Raw genomic sequence first — 26,103 nt, 5'->3', positions numbered from 1 at the left:
GAGAGTCACAAGTAAATTGGGGGACCTGTGGACCCAAATGAATAGACAAAGAAAATTTACTGAAGTAGGGCATGGTATACGCTTGTATTCCAAGTACTTTGGCACATGGTAGTACCCCAGAAATACATGATTCATTAAGGGCATGAGATGGGCACTTTGAAGGTGTAGCCACAGGAAAAATACAAAGTTCACAAACCACCCTTCTATCGTTTGCTAATATAGGAAAAACTGAGTGTATATGTGTCTTTGTGATTGTGATTGATTCTCCTAGAACCATTTAGGATACAAAGGAGGAAGTAAATCAGTCTATGTAGAGGCAGGGCAATTTTAGGAAAACTTTTTAGAGGCGGTCATATCTGACTGAATAAGGTTTTAAGGAATGAACAGAATTTGCCAGGCAAACAAGAAATGGTAGAGGGTTGACTGTGGAATAATATGTGTAAAGGCACTGAGGTGGCAAACAACATTTAGAATTTAGGAGACCATTTTGTGTGGCAGAAGCATACTGTCACTGTTGTAAAAAATTACTGAAGAGGTGCCTGGGTGGCTCAGTGGTTTAAAGCCTCTGCCTTCAGCTCAGGTCATGATCTCAGGGTCCTGGGATCAAGCTCCGCATCGGGCTCTCTGCTCCGCAGAGAACCTGCTTCCTCCTCTCTCCCTCTCTGCCTGCCTCTCTGCCTACTTGTGATCTCTGTCAAATAAATAAATTAAATCTTTTAAAAAAAAATTACTGAAAATTTGGGGCACCTGAATAGCTCAGTCAGTTAGGCATCCAGCTCTTGGTTTGGGCTCAGGTCATGATCTCGGGGTCATGAGATGGAGCCCTGCACTCAGCATGGAGTCTACTTGGGATTCTTTCCCTCTCCTCTCCCTCCCACTCTGCCCCTCCCCCTGCTTGCAAACGCATGCGCCCATGCTTGCACGCACTTGCTCTCTCTCTCTCTCTCTCTCTCTGTTAAATAAATAAATAAAATCATTCTTAAAAATTACCAAAAACTTGGTGGTTAAAACAAACCAAATTTATTATCTTACAGTTCTGGAGGTTAAAAGTCTGAAATGGGTTTCATGGGTTTCATTGGGCTAAAATGAAGATGTTGATAGGCTGTGTTCCTTCTGGTGGCTCTAGGAGAAAATATGTCTCCTTTTCTTGTCCAGCTTCTAGAGGTCACTTGCATCCCTTGGTTTATGGCCCTTACCTCTTTCTTCCACATAAGAACCTGAGTGAATGCACTGGACCTACCCAGACAACCCAGAATGACCTCCTTAGGCCAAAGTCAGCTGGTTAGCAGCTTAATTCCATCTGCTACCCCAATGCCCCCTGCCATGTAATAGAACACATTCACGGATCCCAGAGATGAGGACATGAACATCTTTGAGGGACATTATTCTGTGTACCACACACGCAATAAAGATGTGGAGGGTGATGGGGAAGAGAAAGTTGGCATGATCCACCAGCCATAGGTAGGAGAGATCATCCACCCAAAATGGACCTATAATCTGATACTTTTTTTTTTTAAATAAGAGAAGGTGTCAAGGTCCTGATCATTTTTCTAAGGTGTAATGGGTGTGTTTCAGTTAATTACTAATATATAACAAATCACCACAAGCCTCAGTGGTTTAATGCAATAATTTATCCTTTCTCATGAATCTGTAGGTTGGCTGGTGATTCTCTTAACTGGGTTCACTCATGAAGCTTCGTTCAGCTGGAGAGTTGGCTGGACTGGAGGGTGCAAGGAGCACACTCTGGCATGTGGTGAAACCATAGGCAGGGCTTCCTCGATTATTCTTTCTGTGAATTCCATTCCTCTGCTATGCCTGGCCAGCTTCTTTACACAACAGTCTCAGGACAGCATTCCTGCAGCATGAGAGCTGACCTGCAGGGCTTCTGGAAGCCTTGATACTCTGGGACCCACACAGCATCACCACCACATTCTCCTGGATTGGGCCACAATCACAAGGCTAACTCAGATTCAAGATGGTGGGAAATCAATTCTGTCTCCTGATGAGAGTTGCCATCATGACCACATTTCCCCTAGTGAAGAGAGGAGTTTTTAAGAGTAGGATTTTGAAACTCAAGATTTCAGGGGTAAAATGTTTCTGGCCAACAATGTCCAGCACATGACCAAGAGAAGGGCTCCAGGAAAGTGCAGGGAAGGTCACTGGTGCTGTAGAGGTGGAGGGACTATGGGGCTAGAGTGTGGGACACATCACCCTGTGGACACAGAAAGAAGGCTGAGTTGGTGGTAAACGTGGAGGAGGGACATGACATCCAGAAGGTGATAATAATCATGGTGTGGGCACCTGGGGCGACTGGGCAGCCCGGAGGTCATGACCACAGTCTCTAAGCAGTCTGGGGGATAGTAGGCATCAGCACCCAGGGGCTGGCATCCTCACCGAGTCCTCTCTCCCCAGCCCCCACACTGTCCTGTTCACTCGCCATCTTAAATAAACATCCCTCTCTGACGCCCAGAACATGCAGATACACTCTTCAGCACCTCATGGTCAGTGTCCATGTCCTGAGGACTCAGTGAAAATAGGAAACAAAGTTCTAGTCAGTTTTGAGTAAGATACAAAGCTGCCGTAGTAACAGGTTACCAGTGTCAGTCCTTTCTAGCTTTTCTTTTTTTTTTTTTAATTTTTTTTTAAGATTTTATTTATTTATTTGACAGAGATCACAAGTAGGCAGAGAGACAGGCAGAGAGAGAGAGGGGGAAGCAGGCTCCCCGCCAAGCAGAGAGCCCAATGTGGGGCTCGATCCCAGAACCCTGGGATCATGACCTGAGCCGAAGGCAGAGGCTTTAACCCGCTGAGCCACCCAGGCGCCCCATAGCTTTTCTTTTTTTTATTATACTTTCTTTGTTTCCTCAGATATGGATCTAAGGGCAAAAGGGTGTCTTCCCTGATCAGCAGTTGTCATGGTGGTGAAATTTATTAACAGAGTTAAGTGAATAATATTTATTGCTCTCATTCTACATAAATAAAAATCAGAAACCAGATAGTCATTAACCAGATGGTCCTAAGAGCTCATTCAACCATAAGAGTGCTACATAGGAATAAATTAGAGCCCATAACCAATAAAGAAGAATAAAATTGCATATTTTTATCATTATCACAATTTAATATTTGTTTATGTGTAACAGATAAACAATCAGTTTACAATACACATGTAGATGTATTTTCAGATTACCACTAAATAAAATTTCTACCCGAAAGAAAAGATTCTCAGTATTTGGAAATCCAGAAAACCCTTTCTGGAAATTCCATGTCTCGAGTGAGTGATCCGGGCTATGAGTGTAGAATTCCACGCTGCCTTTTATCTCCCTTACTTGTTGTCCCCTTAAAATCTTTGTTAAATGTTCTCCCCTTTGTACGAGGCCCAAGACCTTTGGCAGTCACTTCAGTTTTGAGCAGATTGCTCGAGATTAGAGGACTCACGGATGTTATTCTCACCTTTGACACAGAAATTCTTCTTAGGACTGTGCATGAGATATGTCTATAAATAGTAATGATATTTTTGTAATCATAGCCTTAATATAAAACCAGGAGGGCTTTTATCCCCTTCAGAGTAGTCTTCTGTGAAAGCTACGCAGTTATTCCACCAACTCTGTCATGATTCAAATTATTTGGGGGGGTTCCTTTTTGGTGACTGCTCTCAAAGCTAGTTTGCAAGCCAACAAGAAACCAACCGTGTATTTTTTGTGTCTGTTTCAGTTTTGACTTAATCCAAACATGCCCCCAAATTTTAAGGATTGGCTCTCTATGACTTTATATCTGCTTAAAAGAATAAAATTGACTTTCAAAAGAGAAAGTTTTCCACCACTTAGCACAGTCAAAATAGTATACCTCAGGTTCCAGAGTTGTGGGGCTCTGAACGGATCCTGCTTTTCTGGACACGGGGTGCCCCTTGGTAGTATCACCACAGAAACATATCCAGTTTCTTATCAATAACTACTGTTACCATTTTTATTCTAGAATCTGGAAATACCCCAGAAAAATATATTTAACCTACCTTTCCAACTGTATTATCATTTAGCTAATTACCTCCAACTCCCATTCAGAACTTTTTCTGCCTTCTTTATGTAACATCAGATACTCTCCAGCTTATACTTATGTTTTTTGTTTTTCAATGAATTACTCCTCAGTTACCCTACTAAAATGTATCCTTTGTATAAATCTTTGTGGTTATTAGGTTTCTGATTCTGCATCTAACTCTGGTCTTTCCCCTGACTCAGTTCAGGGTGTTCATCTTCATCATCACAATTAGAATCTCTGGGGTCATCAGTGTGTCAGCTCCGTCAGTTCCCCTACCCCTCACTGCTTGAGGAGGCTGGTGCTAGAATTCCCATTTAACAGATGGGGAAGCTGAGGCTAAAAGCACAAGTGGCAAATGGCTAGAAAATGGGGAGACTAGGATTCACACTCACATCCCTTCAAAGGCAGGGATTTTCTCAACCTCAGCACTCTGACATTTGGGTCCTGATTATTCTTTGTGGTGGGGAACTGTCCCTCGTAGTGTATTTCAGAGCGTCTCTGGCCTCTACCCACTAGAAGCCGGTAGCACTCCCCGACCCCATTGTGACAACCAAAATTATCTCCAGGCTTTGTTAAATGTTCTCCAGCAAATACTTAAGGACCGCTGGTCTAATCCCAAAGTCAGCATAGACTAGATTTTAAAGAGATCGATTTGAGGAGTCACCATACATGGGTAATCATCAGAATTGAATTGGAGGTTTTCTTAAGCCTCTTTCTCCACCCAAGACCTTCAGAATCTGCATTTGCCAGGTGGGGAACAGGTATTTTAAGCCCCTCTGTGGCATCCAAACCATAGACCAGATCCTAACCTCACCACACATCTGTTCTTTGAATCACTCCACTCAATTCTCACTGAATAGTCTCTAGCCTCAGGTTTAACACCTCCTGTGATGGTGTTACAGGAGACAATCTCGTGTTCAGATGGTCCTAACTGGGAAAAGGTTTTCATTCTATTTAATAACCTTCTTTCTGTCTCTCCCTCCACACTCTTAATCTCATATTAACCAAATCATCCATTTTCTCCAATCAGATGATTTAAACACTTAATGAGTCCCAGGTGTGTATTAAGCCCTACTCTGAACAGTTTCTTGACCATCGTGGCCATTAAAACCACTATCAACTTGTTAAAAGTGACCAGCTAGGGGTGCCTAGGCGGCTCAGTCAGTTAAGTATCCAACTGTTGATTTCGGCTCAGGTCATGATCTCAGGGTCTTGCGATCAAGCCCCGAATTGGGTTCCACACTCAGCAGGGAGTCTGCTTCCCTTTCTCTCTCCTGTTCACACACACTTTCTCTCTAAAATAATAAATTTTTTTTAAGTGACTATCTAACCAGTTTTCTCTGTTTAACAATAGACCTTCTCAAAAGGGCGATTATAATTCATTAAAATCTTAAAATGTTACATGGTTGGTCACCCACCCAGCTTGCTGCCAGGAAGCAGTCTGCTCTGTATTTTATGGAGCTTCCTGCCCCCGGGAGGGCGGGGGGTGGGGGTGGAGACCTGGAAGCAGCTTTTTCTCTTCCCTTTGACCCCTCAGCAACCCTCTTAAACCTTTTTGATGGTTTCTGGAACATTCCAAACTAGCTCCTCATCCTGGCAAAATCATTCTTTACCATATGCTCCAGATTACTTGGTGAAAACAGAGAATTTTAAAATCTGTTGCTTTATGGTGCCCCTCTTGAGAATACCATTTTTTTAAATATTTTATTTATTTATTTGACAGACAGAGATCACAAGTAAGCAGAGAGGCAGGGCAGAGAGAGAGAGAGGAGGAAGCAGGCTCCCGCCGAGCAGAGAGCCCGATGTGGGGCTCGATCCCAGGACCCTGGGATCATGACCTGAGCCAAAGGCAGAGGCTTTAACCCACTGAGCCACCCAGGTGCCCCGAGAATACCATTTTAATGAATTTGATTAATTGAAATCGGTGAATGAATATAAATTAATTTTACAAATGTATCAAAATTCAGTCTTACCATTTACCCTTCTTTAAAGCCAGGGAATCCTTTCTGCTTGCCCTTTGGATCCCCCTCGAAGTCACGGTGGTAGTGGAGAACCTCCATTAAACTGCCTTTCAGTGGGGGATTTGAGGTCGGGGGAAGATTGTGATGGTGTAGATGCTAATATTGTCGAGCAGCTCACACCCCGATGTCTAGGGTTAAAGCTGCAGGTGACCGGTCTCTTTCATGGGTCCACATGAGTAGCTAGTGAGCTATGAATGTGTGCCAGCGATCCTGACTTGCCTGGTTGGATTTTCAGTAGGCAGGTTGTGTTTAGAGAAAACCAAGGAGAAAATAACATGTTAACGGGAATAAACCGTTTGGGGTCAAAATAACAATCCAGCCGATGTTTTTGTACTTGTGTGAGACATAAATAGAAAACTCGGGTTTGAGTTAGGTTTCATATGAACTTCCGAACTTCGTGCTTATGCTTGGGCACCTCTGGAGAAGTGGCTGGCTGGGCGCCTCTCGTCTCTGACTGCCCCATCCCTCTCTCCTTACAGAGTTTTATAAATGGACACTGACATGGACTACGAAAGGCCCAACGTCGAAACCATCAAGTGTGTGGTCGTGGGAGACAACGCCGTGGGGAAGACGCGCTTGATCTGTGCCCGAGCGTGTAACACGACCCTCACACAGTATCAGCTGCTGGCCACCCACGTGCCTACCGTGTGGGCGATCGACCAGTACCGAGTGTGCCAGGAGGTAAGGTGTACAGAGCTTCTCTAGGCTTCTCAGGGCGCGTCCCTGCTACCTCCACGCTGACTCTACCAGGGGGTCGGGGTAATTAGTGCATGCAAAGTCAGGCTAATGTTCTTGGTCCCACCAAGAGAAAACAAAAGCAGAATGTGCCGTTGGGAGTCTGGCTACCGTCTCCTGAATGAGGGGGGTGGGGGGTGTTTGAGTCAAGATTCCCAGAGGAGAATTTGGACTTGGCTCAAGTCCTGTTGGATGGGACGAGAAGACGCAGGTGGGATAAGTGGGCCTTGAGGGTGTTAACTTGGGCGTCCGACTTCTCCTGAGGAGCCTCGGAAGGACGCTGAGCAGGAATGTGCTCTCCCTCCTGCAGGTCCTGGAGCGGTCCCGGGATGTTGTGGATGAAGTGAGCGTTTCTCTCAGGCTTTGGGATACTTTTGGCGATCACCACAAGGACAGGCGTTTTGCATATGGCAGGTAAACCGAGGCCGGTGCCGTGTTGTTGAGCTTGAGCACAATTTCCTTTCTGAAACCTGCAGCTGCTTCATAGATCAACAAAAGCCACAACACATGGCCTTGAAATGTGTTGGGTTCTGCACCGTGTTTAAGGAAAAAGTAAAAAAAACAAAAACAAAAAAAAAAACAAAAAAAACATGGTATTGTCTTCTGATGTCAAGAAAAACAGTCTGCCTTGACACTAGGTCCCTCCCAGGACGTCCCTCGTTGAAAATAACCAGTGTTGGCTAAACTGGGACAATTTCTAGAGGATTCTGGTGTGCTCTGGCCCTGGGCTGCTTTGATTGCTGTTTTCCTGAGTGGTACGTTATTTACCTTTTGCTAGACTGTTTTAAGTTATTTTAGCACTTGGCCACCCCACTTCAGAAGGTCTCTTTGGTCTTTTCATAACCATATTAGCAGAGTCTGGTGTTATTTGCTTTGGGCTTTGTTATTCAAAAAGTCTATTATTTTTATTTGAAGGTCGTTTTTTTTTTTTAAAGAAAAAAAATACCTCTGAAATCCTTCACAAGGCACATTCCCAAAATGAACTGAGGCACTGATGTCTAATTTTACATTTACAAGGAAATTTACAAGGAAACATCCAGTGAAATCCCTGCAGTGAGTCTAGGACACTGATATGACAAGGAACATGGTCAAAGTGCCTGAAATATTTAGGAATTTCTTCTTGTCACCCTAACTTAAGGTCTCTCGGTGAATGTATTAGAAGCTATCAAAATCTAGATAAGGACATTTCCTTACTCCTTAATTGTAAATTAACACATTTGATCTTAAGGTTAGAATTTAGGTGTCACGGATCCCTTGTGCCTTGTTGACATCGAATGTCATGTGACCTCACAGGACTGCATTAGGTACTCAAGGCCATGAGCTCCTCCTTGATACTGAGATAGGCATTTCTAAAGTTACCTCTCTTTCTTCAAGCCAGTAGCTCTCTGAAGGCTCTGAACAGACTTTGACGGGCATTTATCCACGTGGTCTAAAATACTGAATAAAGCTGCTGAAAGGGTCTGTCCCATCCCTGAGAAGTTGTTCACACACTGAAAGACTCTGCCATTTAGACCAGTTTGTTCATGGGGACTCAGCAGGGAGGCGTATGGGAAGTAAAACACTGATTTTCAAGTCCTCTGGGTCATGAGGAGTTTTGAGGTTAGTATCCAGGGTTGTAGACACTTTCTTCTCCTTGAATTTCCTTTCTTTCTGTGGTGGTCTTGATTCTTACGGTAGTTGCCATTTAAGTTTTTGTTTTATCTAATTACCCCACACATAGAAAAAAATAATGACAAAGTACCACGTAAGTACCAGGCAGTTGGGTTTGTAATCTCTCTGGCGGTCGGCCGGCGTGACAGAATGATGGCTTTAAGCGGAGTAAGGACGGATGCGACAGATTTCTGTGGACATTTTGTACCCTCACTTCTGAAAAGCTGTCTGATAACGACGGGCCCCGTGCTGAGCTTAGGGAGGTGTTTGGGTTTCCCTGCTCCGGACTGTCTCACTGGCTGGGTGGCTTCCTGCCACGTGAACTTGAGGCAGTTATGAGAACGAGTTTTAACTCGGCCGCACAGTGTAAGTCTTCTCTCTTGGTGATAGAAGGGCTGCTCCCCTGTCGTGTGAGATCTCTGCTGAGGACCGGCTGAGTGACGGCTCGCCTCCGCCTCACCTCGACAGGCATCCCCACGGGGCCTCGTCCAGCCCCGTGATGTTTCAGGAGTCATTGGACAACGGGTCACGCCTGTGTTTGTTCCCTCCCAATGGAAATAAGCTGCTCTGTCACATGACTCCATCAGTTCCGACTGCATTGTTCTGCTCCCTTGTCTGTAGTGTTTGGTTCTATCAGCTCTAACCTGCTCCCCCTTTGATATGGAAACAGGAGGTATTCTTCAAGCCGAGTCTGATCCTCCGAGCGAGGCAGAGGGGTTTCAGGACACGGGGTGTTTCTGGCCCAGCTCTCCATGGCTCTCAGTTTATGTGCTCGTTTGTACCTTGTGTTCCCTCTGTCTTCTCCGAGCCTCCGCAGCCTGCAGGCGTCCTGCCGCAGACCCCACCACGGGTAAAGAACAAATCCCAGAGCTGTTCTGTCCCAGCCTCCAGCATCTTTCCATATTGCTAATTATGGGATTCCACATCGATGTGACACCAAAACAGTACATTTTGTGGAAGAGTCTGGTAGGAATAGGAGTTCCTCTTACTTGGGATAGGGTTCAGGCCACCACATTTCATTCCTTTGCAAGAGCTGATTAATTTCTTTGTGACTTCCATTTTTAGCTTCCTATCCTTCAGGAAGGAAAAAAAAAATCCTAATTATAACTTTTGACAATCAGTTTGGTTTGCACACCTGCTTTTTGATGGATGTTTTTTACTGTGCTTGGTGTGAATGACGAATCAGTGGGATGTGATGTATTCCTTATACCTGGAAATGTATTTGGAACCTCTTTAAAATCATTCGTTTGATTCTTGTGGTGATAGTGAGCGAAACCAAAGTTGCCTTAGACCTTTTCCTCTCCTTCCTAGCACCGGGGTAGTGGATAAGTTGGCCCCTCGAACATTCTCTGGCATGGACAGGTGCTGCTTGCAGTGTGAATCCTGTGGTTCAGGGTGCTATTGGTCTGCCTACTTGAATCTGTAATTTTCCTAGCACGATGGAACTATAAGCAGAAGGTCATTAATTTTTCAACCCATTTTTTAACCAACCAGAATAATAGTTCCAATTTATCAAAGGCTTACATGTGCCAGTCTAAATGTCAGGTGCTTTGCCAACATTATTTCAGTTAATCCTTTCAGGAACCCTAGAAGGTAGAGATGATTTCCATGCTACAGCAGAGGACAGAGTTGAGTTCTTTTACTACCATAACTTGCTCAAGAGTGAGTTTCAGAAGCAGAGTCAAACCCAACTCTGCCTGACTCCTGGCCCCCACTCCTTCTTCCATGCCAAGCTACCTCAATCTCACTATAAACAGATGCAGCTAGAACCCACCCCCACATTGATGAGCTGGGTATCTCTTTGCTCTTCCCTATTTGTTCAAAGGCTTAGAACTAGAAGAGATCTTGGGCGCCTGGGTGGCTCAGTCGTTAAGCGTCTGCCTTCGGCTCAGGTCACTATCCCAGGGTCCTGGGATCGAGTCCCGAGTCAGGCTCCCTGCTCAGCAGGGAGTCTGCTTCTCCTTCCGCCTCTGTCTACCACTCTGCCTACTTAGGCGTGCTCTCTCTCTCTCTCTCTGTGTGTGTGTCAAATAAATAAACAAATAAAATCTTAAAAAAAAAAAAAAAACTCAAATCGATCTCACAGTGTCACCTGGTTGACCTCTCTGCTTCAGGAAGAGAAATCATCCACCCAAGGAAAAATATCGAGGATAGGAGTCCTTCTACTATTGGATGGAGAGGAAAGATAGCAGAGCGGCTTCAGCACCCTAGCACAGAGCACATCTGGCATCTGTCAAACCCCCTCTTGTCTGGAGTGAATGACTCCAACTCTCTCGTAGCCTTTCTTCCCACCACCTACTTTCTGTACACTTTGGATGACCCTTTGAAGCTCTTTGCTGGATCTTTTAAAATATCAAGAACAAAACTGTACCTAGTAACCATGACTGTGATTTACTGCTCCTTTTTGGCAAGAAGACAGACTCTTTTTAAAGGGCTGTCGCTCCACATTTTCTCCCCAGAACCGTTACAAGGATGAATGTTCACAGTTAGGTACCTGGCACGGAAAATACAGACAGGGAGGATGAGCTCTGCCTTTCCACAGGACATCTGGGCCCCCTGCCCCTCTCCTGTAGTCACACCACACATAAATAATTACCGATTTTATTGTTTCCTTTCCTCGAAAACCTCCACCATTGATCTGACTCAGGATCAAATAACCTTCAGACACATCCTAAAGCCTATGAAGCTGGAAGTTAGGGATAAATAGCAGCGAGGCTTCCTGTGAGCCAGGCCTGTGCCCGATGCTCTACCACTTCATTCTTGTGGTGACCCTGCAAAGTAGGCTCATTTCACAGTTGAGCAAACAGGCACAGAATGGGGCCAAGGTCAGTCAGCGAGGAAAGAGTAGGCTGGAACTTTTCCTGTGAGTTCTGCCTGACTCCAGAGCCCGCATCTTCCCTCTCCACCGTGCTGTGGCTGGAAATGGTGACTGAGGACCAACTTATCTTAAGGGCACTCCTAGTCCAGGCTGATGTTTATGCTGCTCTGTGTGGACAGGGAAGACCAGCCTTCTCCCATCTACCACCAGCTCTAATATGCCGTTGTGCCTCTTCAGTTCTTTAATACGTAACAAACAGCTTATTTCCTTAAATAACTAAACATGAGTGATCTCACTTTCAGTAAACATGGTACATCCAAGTGAGCTTTTTGAAAGGGAGGAGCAGCCCTGGGCACTTTGGACGGCATGCTCTCCCCTAAAAATTTTACTAATGTACCCAGAACTTTGCCCTTACACTCCACAGTTTCTGGGCATATTTTCTGTTTAGCCGGAACTCATTGATTAATACAGATTATTCTTTCACACTGATTTTTCTCAAATGTTGTCAGTTCCTGTGAGAGGTACGGTACGTGTTTTAGATGACAGCATTAATCAGAGCCATGGTCTGTGTGTGTCTGTTTAGGTAAGATAGGTCTGGTTTCACAGTGAAGGCACATGAAATCCGATACACCATGAATACCTCCCGTTTTGAATGCTCGGTTGAGGCTCTTTTAAAAATTCAGGACTATGGGTGACCAGTGTTTATGTCTTCGTCTAGGATTGGCTGTACTTGTGGTTAATGGCAAGAGGAAAAGTAGGAAGCATCTAATGTGTCTAGAAAGAGTGCTTTGAATTAGCTCTTCTTGTCCACGGCAGGTTATAAACGCTGGGCCAGAAGTAACATTCAGACGATGATTTCAGCCTGTTGGACCATGAAATCTATCAAGTGGAGTTGGGCCTGGGCCAAGACTAAGCTGAGGCAATAAGGCACTCACCTTGGGCATAAAATATAAATAGTAATAACTTTTAAAAGATAGGATCCCTGATTTTTTTAAATTTTTTATTTTTTTATTAACATAATGTATTATTAGCCTCAGGGGTACAGTTCTGTGACCTGATTTTTTTTTCCTTTCTTTCTTTTTTTTTTTTTAAGATTTTATTTATTTATTTGACAGACAGAGATCACAAGTAGGCAGAGAGGCAGGCAGAGAGAGGGGGGGGAAGCAGACTCCCTGCTAAGCAGAGAGCCTAATGCAGGGCTCGATCCCAGGACCCTAGGACCATGACCCAAGCCAAAGACAGAGTCTTTAACCCACTGAGCCACTCAGGCGCCCCCCCCTTTTTTTTCTTTCAATCTTAGTAGGGTTCAGCATGGCACTATTACTGGTCCTGAATTTATTTAAAGTTTTGATACTTTATTCACCCATGGTGGGGTTTTTTTGCTTTATTTTTTTAAAAAATAAAGCAGGCCATCTGGATTACAGTTTTTTGGTACTTCATTGAATTTTGCATCTGAGATAAAAGCGTCCTTCTCACTCTCAAGATCCTCTTCATCTGAGTCCTGGCCCGGATGGTAGACTTGAGACACAGGCAGCAAAGCAGCAAGAGGAGTAAAGTTCACAATGTGTATACTATATGGAAAAGTAACCCAAACCACACTTCTAAATGTGGGCACCAAAGGATCTGGGGAAGCTCTTGCAACCTCTGTCCTAAAGCTATTTAGTCCTGTGTACTGCTGTGGCCTAAAGAACTAAGATTTGCCCAGGTTATAGAATACAGGAGAAAGGGGGCACCTGACTGGCTCAGTCGGTTAAGCATCTGACTATTCATCTCAGCTCAGGTCTTGATCTTGGGGTGGTAAGTTCAAGATTTCTGTGGGTATGGGTATTCCACAGCCCCTACTGAAAGAAAGAGAGGAAGGAAGGAAAGAAAGGAGAGAGAGAGGGAGGGAAAGAAAGAAAAGAGAAAGAGAAAAGAGAGGGAGAGAGAAAGAGAGGAAGAAAGAAAGAAAGAAAGAAAAATAGAATGACTTGGAAGAACAGCTAGCTGGACCAAGGATCAAGAATAGTTGTTCCCAGGAGGTCGGACTAAACTGCAGGTTTGAGCAGGCCTGCCCATGCTGGTTGTTCCGATGTCAAAGTTCTAGGAGAGGTAAATCAGCAAATTTTAGCGGGTCCCTGGATGATTATAAAGCAGGTGGTCCTCAAGCCATGCTTTGTTACACACTGCCATGGAATCATGATTATCGTGCTCTTTACTGAACCTCAGCCAAAAGGGAACAATCTCTTAAAGATTAGAGACAGAGCTTTCGAGTGAAGGAAACTAGGGAAAAGAGCACATACTGTGTGATTCCATTTCTGTAACATTCTGGAAAATGCAATCCATGGTGACAGTAGACCACTGGTTGCCTAGAAAAGAAGAGGGAGGGGGAGGGATGGATTATAAAGGACACAAGGAAACTTTGGAGGTGGTGGAAATGTTTGTTATTTTGATTGGGATGAGAGTATTGAGTGCATATGTATGTCAGAACTAGTCAAACAGAACCCTTTAAGTCTGCAAAGTTTATTGTATTTAAATTATATCTCAAATATTTTTAAATAAAAATATTTTTATGGATAGTCTAATCTATGAAATGTGAGGAAATGTGCATGGTAGACAGTATATGTTTTCATTATTTATAGAACTTAAAGTTAATTCACACTGAGAATACAAATCATTTGTGTGAACTTAAGGGGGGAAAATGGGACCAAATCCTGAATAGATGACTGTGAGAAACGGGATGGTTCTAGAATCTCAAAGCTCAGCAATGGAACACTATCAAATTTTCCCCAAATCATGCTGACTCCCTTTTCCCAGAGATAAGCCCTCAGGCATGTGGATCAGTCTGACCAAGGGGCCTGTGTCTTTGGCTGTGGTTCTGTTTGTATCTTTTTCTAAGAAGATACATTGGCTGAGGTACTCTGTGATAACCTAATAGAGGACTTCGCATTCCCTGAAAGTTTCCCGTTTCTCCATTTCTCACTCAAATGATAACAATGTAGGCTTTTGTTCTTGGTTCCTTCCAGAACTGGGGAGGGCAGTGATAACCTGTGGGAGTATACCAATGACCTTGTCCCTTTCGTACTCAGTCACCCTGGCTGAGGATTGGGTGCAGAGGTGGGCGAGGAGTGTCCTTCCCCTGGGTGAGGTCGCTGCCCATTTGGTTGGGAGGTGCCACCCCTTTTTGTTTCTCTGGACCGAGGCCCAGCCTGCCTGCCCAGGCTCATCTCTTGCTCCAGACGTAACAATATTTGCTGTTCTGTGTTCTCTGTGGCCAGTTGACCCACAAACGTGCATTATAACCACCTAGAAATCACACCCCTGCTCACCTATTCTTTTTTTTTTTTTTAAGATTTTATTTATTTATTTGACAGACAGACATCACAAGTAGGCAGAGAGGCAGGCAAAGAGAGAGAGAGGAGGAAGCAGGCTCCCTGCTGAGCAGAGAGCCTGATGCGGGGCTCGATCCCAGGACCCTGGGATCATGACCTGAGCCGAAGGCAGAGGCTTTAACCCACTGAGCCACCCAGGCACCCCTACCCGCCTATTCTTTACCTAGTTAATTATCACAACTATTCTAAGAGTTTAGGACGAGAGTCACAAACTCCCACAAATCCCCTTCGTACTCTCTCCCCTTCCCTGTCCCCTCTAGAATCCAGGTGAAATGTCTCTCCTTTATGTTCCACACAGGACACCCCGGCAACTCCCTAGCATAGCCATGATCATACTATCTGAAAATTGGATCCTTCATCATCATCTTCTGGTGCCCTTATGCTATGGCTCCTGGTATCTGTAAGACAGGAATTTTGTCTGTTTACTCTCTGTCTCCAGTGCTGGGGGCCTGGCACAGAGGAGGAGCTTCATAAATGTTAGTTGAATGCCTGCATGAACCTGTCAATCAGTCTTACACACGGCAGGATCTCATGAGGTATTTCCAGGGAAGCATCACTGTAACAAACTCCAAACTGTTTCACTAGGTTGAATTTTATATTTGCACTTTTTTATAGTAAGAAGCACAAATCATGGACCACGGTGAGGGTGTGAGGGTGATACAGATGGAAAACTGGTGCCTAGCCTCTCCTTAATAGATTAGCAAATGAAAAGATAGGCTGTGAGGCCAGAAAAAAAAAGGAGGGAGGTACACTGAGCCACCTCCCCAAAACCACATTTCCACCCCAGATTTTTAGATTTGTGAATTCTTTTCATAAGGCCTTGCTTGAGTGATTATTCTTTTTTTAAAATATTTTATTTATTTGTTTGAGAGAAAGCATGAGAGAGAGAGAAAGAGCGCAAGCACAAAGTGGGGGATGGGGAGGGAAAGTAGAGGGAGCAGGAGAAGGAGAACCCCGCTGAGCAGGGAGCCCACCTAGGGCTCAATCCCAGCACCCTGGATTCATGACCTGAGCCGAAGGCAGGTGCTGAACTGACTAAGCCACCCAGGTGCCCTTGAATGAGTTTTCTTAAACAGAAAATTATATGTATCAATAGTAACAATTTTCCAATTGTAGGTTTCCTTTCCGAGTGTCATTTCCAAGATCTTTATAAGCATCATTTTTTAGTATATTTGTTTATTTAAATACCTTAAATCCATTTGACCAACAGTGAGGACATGAACTAGAAGAATCGAAGGTGGATTATTACTGCTTTGTGCTTATTCAAAATAAATAAACAAAAATGCCTTCTGCTGAAGGCATGCAAACAATTCGAACACTTAAACATGGTGGAAATATATAGATTCTGCACCAAAACACTCAAGCCCAGGATTGCAGTGAGGCCAGATCCTCCAGCGTCCAGAAAAATGTGCCACACTCTGTACCACCCTCGGCCTGCTGTCCCCACACTGTCCTTCCTGCTCTGAACTGGTGTATCTTATATGGTGACCAGAAGACAAAGCATCAGAAAACGGGGTTTCTTGGTCCAACCGAGCCCTGTCCCTAGGATGAATTTGTCCTTGGGAAACAGTATTGCCAAATGAGATAGCAACAAGGCTTGATTGATGGCTTGGGGTCACTCGTGTTCCGAGAGCTGGAAGGATGCTGGCTGCTCCCCAAACACTGTTCACAAGACTGGGAAGGACAGCCCCTCGTGGTTCAGAAAAGCGTTGATGGCCCCACAAGTTGCCATAGAAACATGACAATGAGGCCACCAAATTGGGTAAAGAGAATAAGGGACTATTAATTAATAATAAATTAATAATTATAATTAATAATTAATAAGGCATTGTTCAATATTAATATATTGTGTTGCGTTCTGTCTTCTTTTTACCTTTTTTCTATTACTACTTAACTGGAAGCTTGACAAGTAGGGTCAAATAATAGCTAAGTGCGTTGACTTTTTATCAGTTTGTGGTGTTTTGTTTTTTTTTTTTTTACATTTTTTTTTAAGATTTTGTTCATTTGAGAGAGAGAGAGAGAGAGCAAGCACAAGCAGGGGGAGAGGCAGAAGCAGACTCTCCACTGGGCTGGGAGTCTGACGTGGGGCTGGATCCCAGGACCTGGACGTCATGACCTGAGCCGAAAGCAGATGCTTAACCATCTGAGCCACCCAGGTGCGCCCCAATTTGTGGTGTTTCTTTATTGGAATATTCTGATGAAGAAATATATTTCAGCCCATACAGTTTTCCCTTTTAAATTAAGTGGTAAGAAGAAAGAGACTGTTGAGTAATTCTGCAGTGTCTTCAGGGGATAATTCTATCACTAGCTTTTAGCAGTTACGTTTCAATAAAGGACACGAGCTGGGAAGCCAAAAAGAAAACCTCTCTTGATGAGAATGTTCTGTCATTCTTATTAGCTGCAACATACGAGATATATCCTTGGTGACTTCGGAACCCATAATCATGTTTGTCTGACAATAATTGGTACTGCAAAGTTTACAGGACATTTTCACAGATATTTTTCTTAATGCATTTTATCAACAATCCCATCGGTAACTTTTAATTTTGGCCATTCATTAGGTGTCCAAAATCATTCCACCAGTTTATTCTCTCCCTGGAACTCCCGTGTCCCCAGCCTAGAGAATATAGTCGGAAGGACAAAGTGCTGAACTACAGAAAGATAAGGCAAATTAGCAAATTGTCTTGTTAACTTATCATCTTGGCTATCTATTTTACTGAATTTGTTTGTTTTTGTTTTTGCTTTGTGGGTTTTTGTTTTGTTTTGTTTTGTTTTGTTTTAAAACAAGATGGTCAGGGCACCTGGGTGGCTCAGTTGGCTAAATGTCTGCCTTTGGATAAGGTCATGTTCCTGTGATCAAACCCCAAACTGGGCTCCCTGCTCAGTGGGGAGTCAGCTTCTCCCTTTGCCCCTCCCCCTGCTTGTGCTCCTCCGCACGCACGTGCGCTCGCTCGCTCTCTCTCTCTCCCTCTCTCTCAAATAACTAAATAAAATCTTAAAAAAATAAAAAACAAGATGGGCTGTGAAATGGAGGGTGCTCCCTTCAGCCTGAATTCTGTGTTACTTACCGAAACTAACCGGCCTGTTCCTTTACACTTCCTTTGCTTCTGGAGATAATCTAATTCCATGAAGAGATCATTAATCCATTATTATCTTGGTGTTATGAAAGTATCCGATTAGGTGGGGTAAACGGATTTTTTAGATAAATTCTAATAATTAAAAAATACATATTAACTGGTTAATCTCTGCTGTATACCAGAGATATCACATGGCTTTCAGCCCTGATTGTCTGAAGAAATACAATAGCTCACAAACTGTTTTCACTCTTTATCAAGACCCTAATGTATTCCTTAACTGACTTATTTGGGGCCTCACCTCATTTCCTTTAGACTTTAGGACTGTGGACACATTTGCATCTACATCTTTTATCCTTCCATACCTATAAGGCCTTTTTTATTCGCTAAACAGTCATGGGGGCATCTTTTGTCGCAAACAATGGTGTGGCACACAATGGGAGAGAGGAGCTAATAGGATCAGGACAGACTCTGAAGATGAAACTTTTGGTGTACGGGGGAAAGACAGCGACAAATAAGTACAACTCAGTATTAGCAACGCCGAACTTCAGGTGTCCATACCAGGAACAGGGAAGAGAGGACTGCTCAGGACCAGCACTCTGGCACCATTCTTGATTCCTCTTGCTCGTAATCCCACTCTCGGCTCCTGAGCAAACCCTGCCCACTCCCCCCCCACCCCACCCCCACAAGTATGTACGGAACGCGACGAGTTCTCACCACCTACAGCTGCTCCCAGGCCAAAGTCATATCATCTCTCACGTTTGTTACCTTTTCATTGGTCCCATCCTTCTGCCTTTTCACCCCCGACAGTCCCCCTCCCCTCCACCACCACCAATTAGTCAGTTCTCATTATAGCAGTGGGACAGCCCTGTTGAAACGTAGATTATATCATGTCATTTTGCTCAAAAACCCCTAACAGTTCACCAGGTCATTCAAAGTAAGAGCCAGATACCATGAGACCCTACCTACCTCTGTCCAGCACTATCTCCAATCTCAGCTCCTGCTTCTCCCCACCCCATCCTAAGGGAGACATCCTGCCTCAGGACCTTTGCACTAGCTCTTTCCTTTTCCACAGTGTTCTCCCTCCAAACAGCAGCATGTTAGCTCCCTCACTTCCCTCAGGTCTTTACTGACGTGTCTTCTGCTCAGTGAGGCCCTCCCTCGTTACCGCAGTCCAGAAGCATCTTCTGCTCCCTAATATTTCTGTCCCCCTTCCCTGCTATATTTCCTGTTTGGCACTTGTCACTACCCGACACACCATATAGTTTACATATTCTTCTTGCTTGTTGTCTCTGTTTTCCTCTAGAATATGTGCATGAAGATAAGCACAAGGACAGTGATTTGTGTCTTTAACTAATTGCTGTAACCTCAATGTCTAGGAGAGTACCCGGTATATAGTATGTTATCAGTTAATGTTGCTAGAAGAGGTGATTGAATGATTGTTTATTGCTGTTGGATAACTGACTTTACAAGTCCTTGTACCTTTATTGATTCAAGGAGGATTGCTGAGAGGTCTGGGTAAACTCCCTTTCCTATTCTGGTGGAATAATCTTGCTAGTCACATTTGTTTCAAAAGAGTCAGGGAGGTTAATCCCAGAGACCTCCCATTTGGCATTGAGGCTGACATGGAGGCTTGCTTCTATCTACAACTAATCTTGCTCTCAGTAGAAAAAGTGAAGAGTATGGAAAGTTCCTCGGTCATTTAGCTTCAGGGAAAGCCGAAGAGGAATGAGAATGAGAGGTGGTATTGGGAGGGAATTTATTGCCACCATTTTACCTTCTCCTATTAAGCAAGCCTTCTTTATGTCAGTGCTTCCTGCTGTCATTGACCAGGAGTTAAATAAGATTGCTTAAACTATTTCTTCTAATAAATAACTTGTGCTTCACCCAATTTCACATGCATTCAACTTTTTCTGATGATTGTGTGAGATGTAAGAATATCCTATAGGGAGCATGGATTGCTAAGCAGAGAAAATGGGATGTTGAGTGAAAAAGAGCCCCTTTCTACTAGATGATAGCCCAGAACCTTCTATAGCAGGATCACTGTCCCCGTGATATTTGTATCATGATCGAAGAACCAACCATTTTGAAGACTCAAATTTTATCTGTCTCAGGGCTTGGTGCCGTTGGTGGGACGTTGATCTGGTTTTTCTGCCCTTAAGAGCGTGCATTGTTTTGGCCTCAGTTTTGGAGGGTGGGGGTAGGCCGGTTTAAAATGTTGCTTCCTACTAAACATGCAGTTATGGGCTTGGAAGAAATAGTCGCGCATGCTAATCACTCCCAAATCTGGATATATTGCAGGGTGTTTTGACAGTTTTCCCCACATAACATCTGTACTTAAGAAGCCTCACTGCTATTGGTAAAGTATTGACTTGATTTCTCTGCTCACATCAGGGCACTGCATGGTACTGCCCTGCTCTCCCCAGATCCCCTGCCAGGCGCTCCCCTACAGACCTCTCCATCTTCCATGAGTATGAGCTTACAGAGCCATTCATCTCCCAATGGTTATGTTCACTGATCACTGACAACTCCCTCTGCATCTCATACACAGCGGGCTGCTTCCCTACTAAAACTTTCCAAAGCCACGTGTGACACATTCCCTCTCTCTGCCATGCTCCCAGCTGTTTTGTGCTGTTTTGATCTGTTTGCATAGCGCTGTCAGACTATATGCATGAAAGGTGTGTTGTTGACATGAATGGTTTTGAAAATGTTTCTGTAAAGAGCCTACCTAGGTTCCAGTGGGAGAAGGAAGCTTGAAGTCCCAAAGGGGGAGGTCAGGGACTCCTACTTGAATCTTGGCCAGAAGGGGACCTGTGCGCACTGACAAAGGAAAAGAAGCCCATTAAAACGTGATCATGATCTCTACCAAGATGGATATAGGAGTCTCTACTAAAAAAAAAAAGAAATGGCAGGCAGTACTGACATGTAAAGAGGTAGGGTCCTACCATAGAACAAGATTTCAAAGGTTATGTTAACAAGGGGATACTTCCAAGTGAAACTCTAAATAGAACTGTTGGTTTACTCTTGGTCACCAAGTATGCGTCAGCAAGAGACAAGACCAGAACTGGCCATTGGAGAAGGGCATTTGGCTGTCCCACTCACAGCTATCTGGGGGACAAGCTGGAACCAAAGAACCTTCACGGTGGCCTATCAGATTCGCCTAAGGTTAAGCTCTTAGATAAAGGATAATTTGGGTATTTTTTTTCTTCACTTCACTTTAACCAGATAAGACAGCACAAGGCCCACAGCCGCTCCTGGGCCGGACAGTCGTGGCAAGGTAGATGGGACCAGGAAAGGCGAAATGAACCAAGAAGATAAGAGCACTTCTGTGATAGAAAGGAACTTGGGAAATCCATTCTGAACAATGCGGTGTTATAGTGATTGTCTACCCATTTTCAACCACTCCTTCAAAGGATGAGTTTGGTATTTTACATTGGAAAAGCAGTTTACCTTCTGGTTGCTTCTCTGACCTTTTCCCACCATGTTTGCTATATTTCACTGTAGACATTATAAAGATAGGCCCAGGGAACTTGTATGGCCTTTTTTGTTTCAAGTCTAGCTTGAGCCGACATATGTGAGTAAGATGAACTGTTTTCAGACTTTTTTTCTTGCATCCATCGACAGAGATTGGTCCCAACTTTGCACAGACTCCTTTGCCAATTTTTTACATGCTCTCTCTGGCCCATGGTCTCCTTGAAAGATAACTGAAAAAAACATGCTGTCCTGTTTGTTTAATATCTGAAGAAAAACTGATACAATGGAGGTTGGCTTTATCAGCTCAAGCATTTTTGGATGACTCAGGCCGTCTCTGATCCCTTCCCCACCTCCCACCCTTCTCTGAAGAGAGAGTCACAATTGTTTCAACACATAGATTTACTTTGGATTCTTTTTTACTTAACTAATCAAAATATTACTCCATGGGCATTACTTGATGTGCTAGTACTGTAGTGAGACTTTTATATTAATATCTTCCCCTTAAGGAAAAGAAATTACATTTTTCTCCCCCAAAATAAACATTCCATAGGTAAGCATCTGAGACCCTGCCCTCTTAAATCCTTTGTAATCCTGGCTTTCTTTTAAAAAGCCACTTAGCTGGGTCAAAAAAAAAAAAAAAAATCTAAACATCTTCCTTACCCCTTCTCGATATTCGAGTTCTGGAGTTTAGAGTTCTGTCTACTCTGTGCTTTGCTTCTGCGTTCTCAAATTCTTGTGCTTTCTATTCCAAATAGCTGTAGGACGCCATTTAAACCCTATCAGATTCTTTTTACAGCTGAAATAGGAACCCTGAGGTCATTTCTGGGCTAACCCTGCTACATAGTATGTGAGAATGTCCTCGTCACACCTCCCCCTCCCAATTATTTTTAAACTCAGCCCTTCCTAGTAAAAAAATATAGCAGAGCCACAGAAGTGGAAATGCTAGAACCTGCCTTTTTCTTTTTATCTTCCATAGGCATGGCATTTTAAAACATGAGCTTGTGTCAGACACTGAACAGTCTCCACACAGGAATGAATGTTTTGATTAAAAGTTATTTAATATCTCTAGGTCCTTGGAATCCTGCCTAAAGCTGGAGATATTCTTAGCTGCAGGTCTCGTGCCTTCCTTGACTAGATAGAAAAGCGGCTTAAAATCTAGAGGGAATACGTGGCATTCTCAGAATAGTTACTTGATTGTATAGGTGTTTATATCACAGAGGATCCTGCTGTGTGAAGAGTTCGGGGTTCGAAAAGAATATTGGGCTAAGGAGGAATGTGTCAAAACCGCATCTTCCCGTCCCTCCATCCATCGCCACATCCATTGATTCCCAGCCTTTCGGTTAAGGGTCAGGGTACTGCATTGTTCGGGCAGGCCTGAAGAATGGGATTCTCCATAATTGGTACATAACGTTTCCTTCACTTGCATTTGTATTGAGATCAACAAGGGTTAAACCCAAAGACACTGAAGCAAGTTGGTAGGTAAAACAGGATCTCATTTTTTTTAACTGTTTTCAGTGTTCAACAATGGCAATGCAGTCTCCTAGCCCCTAAATGTGCATTAATAAAAGGAAAAAAGAAAAACTTTATTCCAAGGACACAAATAGAATTTCGATCCAGTAAGTTATTCTAGCTTCAGAGGTAGTATGGCTCTCAGTACAACCTCTTCTCTTTAATTATCATCCTTTTGAGGCAAAATATTTACGGAACATCGAATTATTTTTCCAGCTTTCCAACAGCATTTCATGCATTGAGATATTGATGTGACACAGTTAGAGGTTGGGCCCTCCGGACCTGTATTGTGTGATGGCATTAAGCGACTATCATCAAGAGATTCCATTTTTTCCAGCCCCCAAGGTCCTGTCTGTACTTGTTTACAGGTCAGCTGAATAGTAACCAGTATGTGTTCAGTGGCTTGAGTGTTATCACGGTAACCTTGGCAACAGAGCCAGCTCTGATTTCAAAATCTCACACGCTGTATCATAAAATTAGATAACAGAATTGACATTTAGCTACATGTCTGTCATATAAATTAAGCCTTGAGACTATTTCCTTTATAGCCATGTGCTTCAATATGGAAATGGGCACCAATTAGAACAATATTATGCATATACATACTCTTCCACATTTAGGTGCTGGATACATTTCCTCAATTCCTTCTCTATAATATTGAACCTCACAGAATGCCATGTTAATCTCACTGTGCCAAAATTCGTGGTGGCTTTGTTTTATGATCGGGATGAAGCTTAGAGAGAAGTTGCATCAGATATCCTATATAAATAGGATTATGAATAATAGAAAACTCAGCTCCTAAAAAATGTAAAATTCAAAGCATTCTTGGCTTTCCTGGGTACCGTTATTTATGCTGATTAGAAGTAAGGCTGTGCACAGAATATTCCACTAACTAAATCAGAATCCCAAAGACAAGACATGCTTCCCTTTCATTTATATATTTATGCATATTTTTACACATAATAATATATTTTCCAGTGTCTACGAGTCTCTGATAATATCTATTTCAAGGACATTCTAAACGTGCAGATTAATACATTCATCCACTTTGAGTCCGAGGTCCTCTTTTATAATTTGTAAATATTTTAACCTCTGGATTTTCCCCTCTGTTTGCTAGGGTCTGATGCAGTTTTTCTGGGATATAAATTTAAAGATTCAACTTATGAATTACATTTAATGTAAGCACCCTGCAGTTTTCTGCATTGCAAATGATTATTTTTAGAAATGTTCTGGTTGCCTGGATATATTTGTTTGTCTTCATTGATATGTAGGGGGGAAATCTCATTAATGATTTAAAAAGAAGGTGTTTTGATTCATCGACTTGATTCTTCTCATTACATAAACAATAAAGGCAATAAATTAACATCTAATAAAATTGTAAGAGCTTATTTCTGAATTTAGCTGCAAGATAGTCTTGAATCCTTGGGCATAATTTTTCCTATTCTTTCTATTCTTCTGCCTCAATGTTTTCAAAGTCACCATTCAGCATATTTTAACCTAGAATGATTGGTTTGTAATTCTTATTAAAATACCTTTTAGCAGCTGTCAAACACCATAATTGAACAACTGTTTTGTAAAACGGTTCTCTGGCTTCGAGAATGGTAAGTTATTATATAAAAATAGAAGATCCTTCTGTCAAAATTGACTATCAAGTACTTTTTTCCTTTCCCCACTTACCTGCTGTGTGTCATATACAACATTGGAGAAATCTGCTTCCGACATTCTCGTATTAGTCATCCACCTAACTCTTGCTGGCTTTCTGTTAAATATGACCTTCTTGCCATATCCGTAGTAAGGAGTCAAAATCCCTGCAAATTCAGGACATTTTCTTTTCAGAAACAGATAAGTGGTTGTGCTCTCTACATGTGTGCTTAAGTGGGAAGAAGGGCAGAAATCCTTCTGTGTATTTGCTGACCCTGGACTGCAAAGACCTGTTATGTTCTCAGTAATGTTTAAACTGTTTGCTTTATCTCATGGGGTTGACTCATCATCGCCTTTACATTTAAACGGGTAAAAGGTAGTTTTTATTGTTTTATTTTATCTCGCAACTATTTCTTGTGACGAACAGAAATAGTTCCGCATGTTGTGGCTCCAGGACTGAATCGAGTTTGGGTAATCATCTGTACTGTAAAATAATATCATCAGAAAATTCACGATACACAGGCGTTCCGCAGTGCGATATGACAATAAACTCAGGCTGTGTTGGTACTGGAATGTGGGGGCTTCTCAGGCTGTTTGCATGACTCCGAGACATATTTTAATATTGTGGTTTGGTTTGGTTTGGTTTTATTGTGACATGATATGGCCTTAGATGGATTGGTGGGGGGCGTGGTGGAGAAGGGAGGAACCATAATGATAAAAGAGAAAGAAAAGTGAGAAGGAAATACAGCTTCTTTTGTGATTTCCTTTTAGGTCTGATGTTGTGGTCCTCTGTTTTTCGATCGCTAATCCCAATTCCCTAAATCATGTGAAAACCATGTGGTATCAAGAAATCAAGCACTTTTGCCCTCGCACACCTGTTGTCCTAGTTGGCTGCCAGCTAGATCTCCGTTATGCTGATCTTGAAGCTGTTAATCGAGCCAGACGCCCTTTAGCAAGGTAAGCCAAGGGACTCCGTGTTTCGCTGTGCTGGTCAAATTAAAATTTAGAGGTAACAGATGTCTCTGCAGCCTAGGATTGCATTGGTGGTGGGACCCCATCAATCAGCTATGTGCTTTAAGTTAGCTCGTTAATCCTGACCCTTCTTGGGCTCACCATCCCCTCGTAGGTAAGGAACCCGTTTTTGTAAAATGGTGAACCAGTGTTGGAAGTGAATTCTCCAACCAGTGACATGGGGTGAATAAAAGTGCCTTGAAATTTGTAAAACATTAAACAAAACATGAGCCACTCATAATAATGTCATTCTTGATATTATGATTATTATAGTAAAGTTAATGAATGTCCAGAATGATGAGCCACAGTTTCTGGTCCCAGGAATATCGGGTTCTTGCAAATACACACATCCAAGTGTTTTCAGTCTTCTCATTTTGCTCAGTCCAACCTCTGAGAATATTTCATTCCCAAAATGGCAGTGTCTAGTTTTTAAAAGTCATATGGACCTGTAGTTGCAAAACAGCAACACTGTGTTTTAAATGTCTCTAGTAGTGATGTTTTTTAAAGTGCCACAAGTTTAAAAATCCGCCTGAAGGAGGATTTGTTTGACGCTGTATAAAATGTGGAATACCAGTTTTAGGGGGAAATAAGAGTTTTTAAAAACCCATGCTCCCTCCTTAATCCCTTCATAAAAAATAATTTTATATATATATATATCTTATGTCTTATAACATTTGTTGCTGCAGAGCCCCAAAATGTTGATATTAATACCTTCCTCTGTTGTTTTCCTAATAGGCTAATTAGAAAAATTTTGTATAGACAGCTTT

At 43.0% G+C, this 26,103-nt stretch overlaps 1 protein-coding gene across 2 annotated transcripts in view; it reads left to right on the top strand.

Annotated features, from left to right (window-relative positions):
• The window catches only part of LOC111145246 (Rho related BTB domain containing 1), a 66,469-nt gene that overhangs the window by 20,947 nt on the left and 19,419 nt on the right, over nt 1-26,103 (top strand). For both annotated transcript variants that reach the window (XM_022500032.1, XM_022500030.1), the window contains 3 exons: nt 6,533-6,734; nt 7,099-7,202; nt 25,097-25,282. In XM_022500032.1, coding sequence (XP_022355740.1) covers nt 6,543-6,734; nt 7,099-7,202; nt 25,097-25,282 — 482 coding nt within the window. In that variant the 5' untranslated portion in view covers nt 6,533-6,542. The remainder of the gene's footprint in view (nt 1-6,532; nt 6,735-7,098; nt 7,203-25,096; nt 25,283-26,103) is intronic.

Source organism: Enhydra lutris, unplaced genomic scaffold, assembly GCF_002288905.1.
Source record: "Enhydra lutris kenyoni isolate GAN:26980312 unplaced genomic scaffold, ASM228890v2 scaffoldscaffold12, whole genome shotgun sequence".
NCBI lineage: Eukaryota > Metazoa > Chordata > Mammalia > Carnivora > Mustelidae > Enhydra > Enhydra lutris.
The sequence above is the reverse complement of the archived record's forward strand: the minus strand, read 5'-3'. Positions and strand labels throughout refer to the sequence as shown.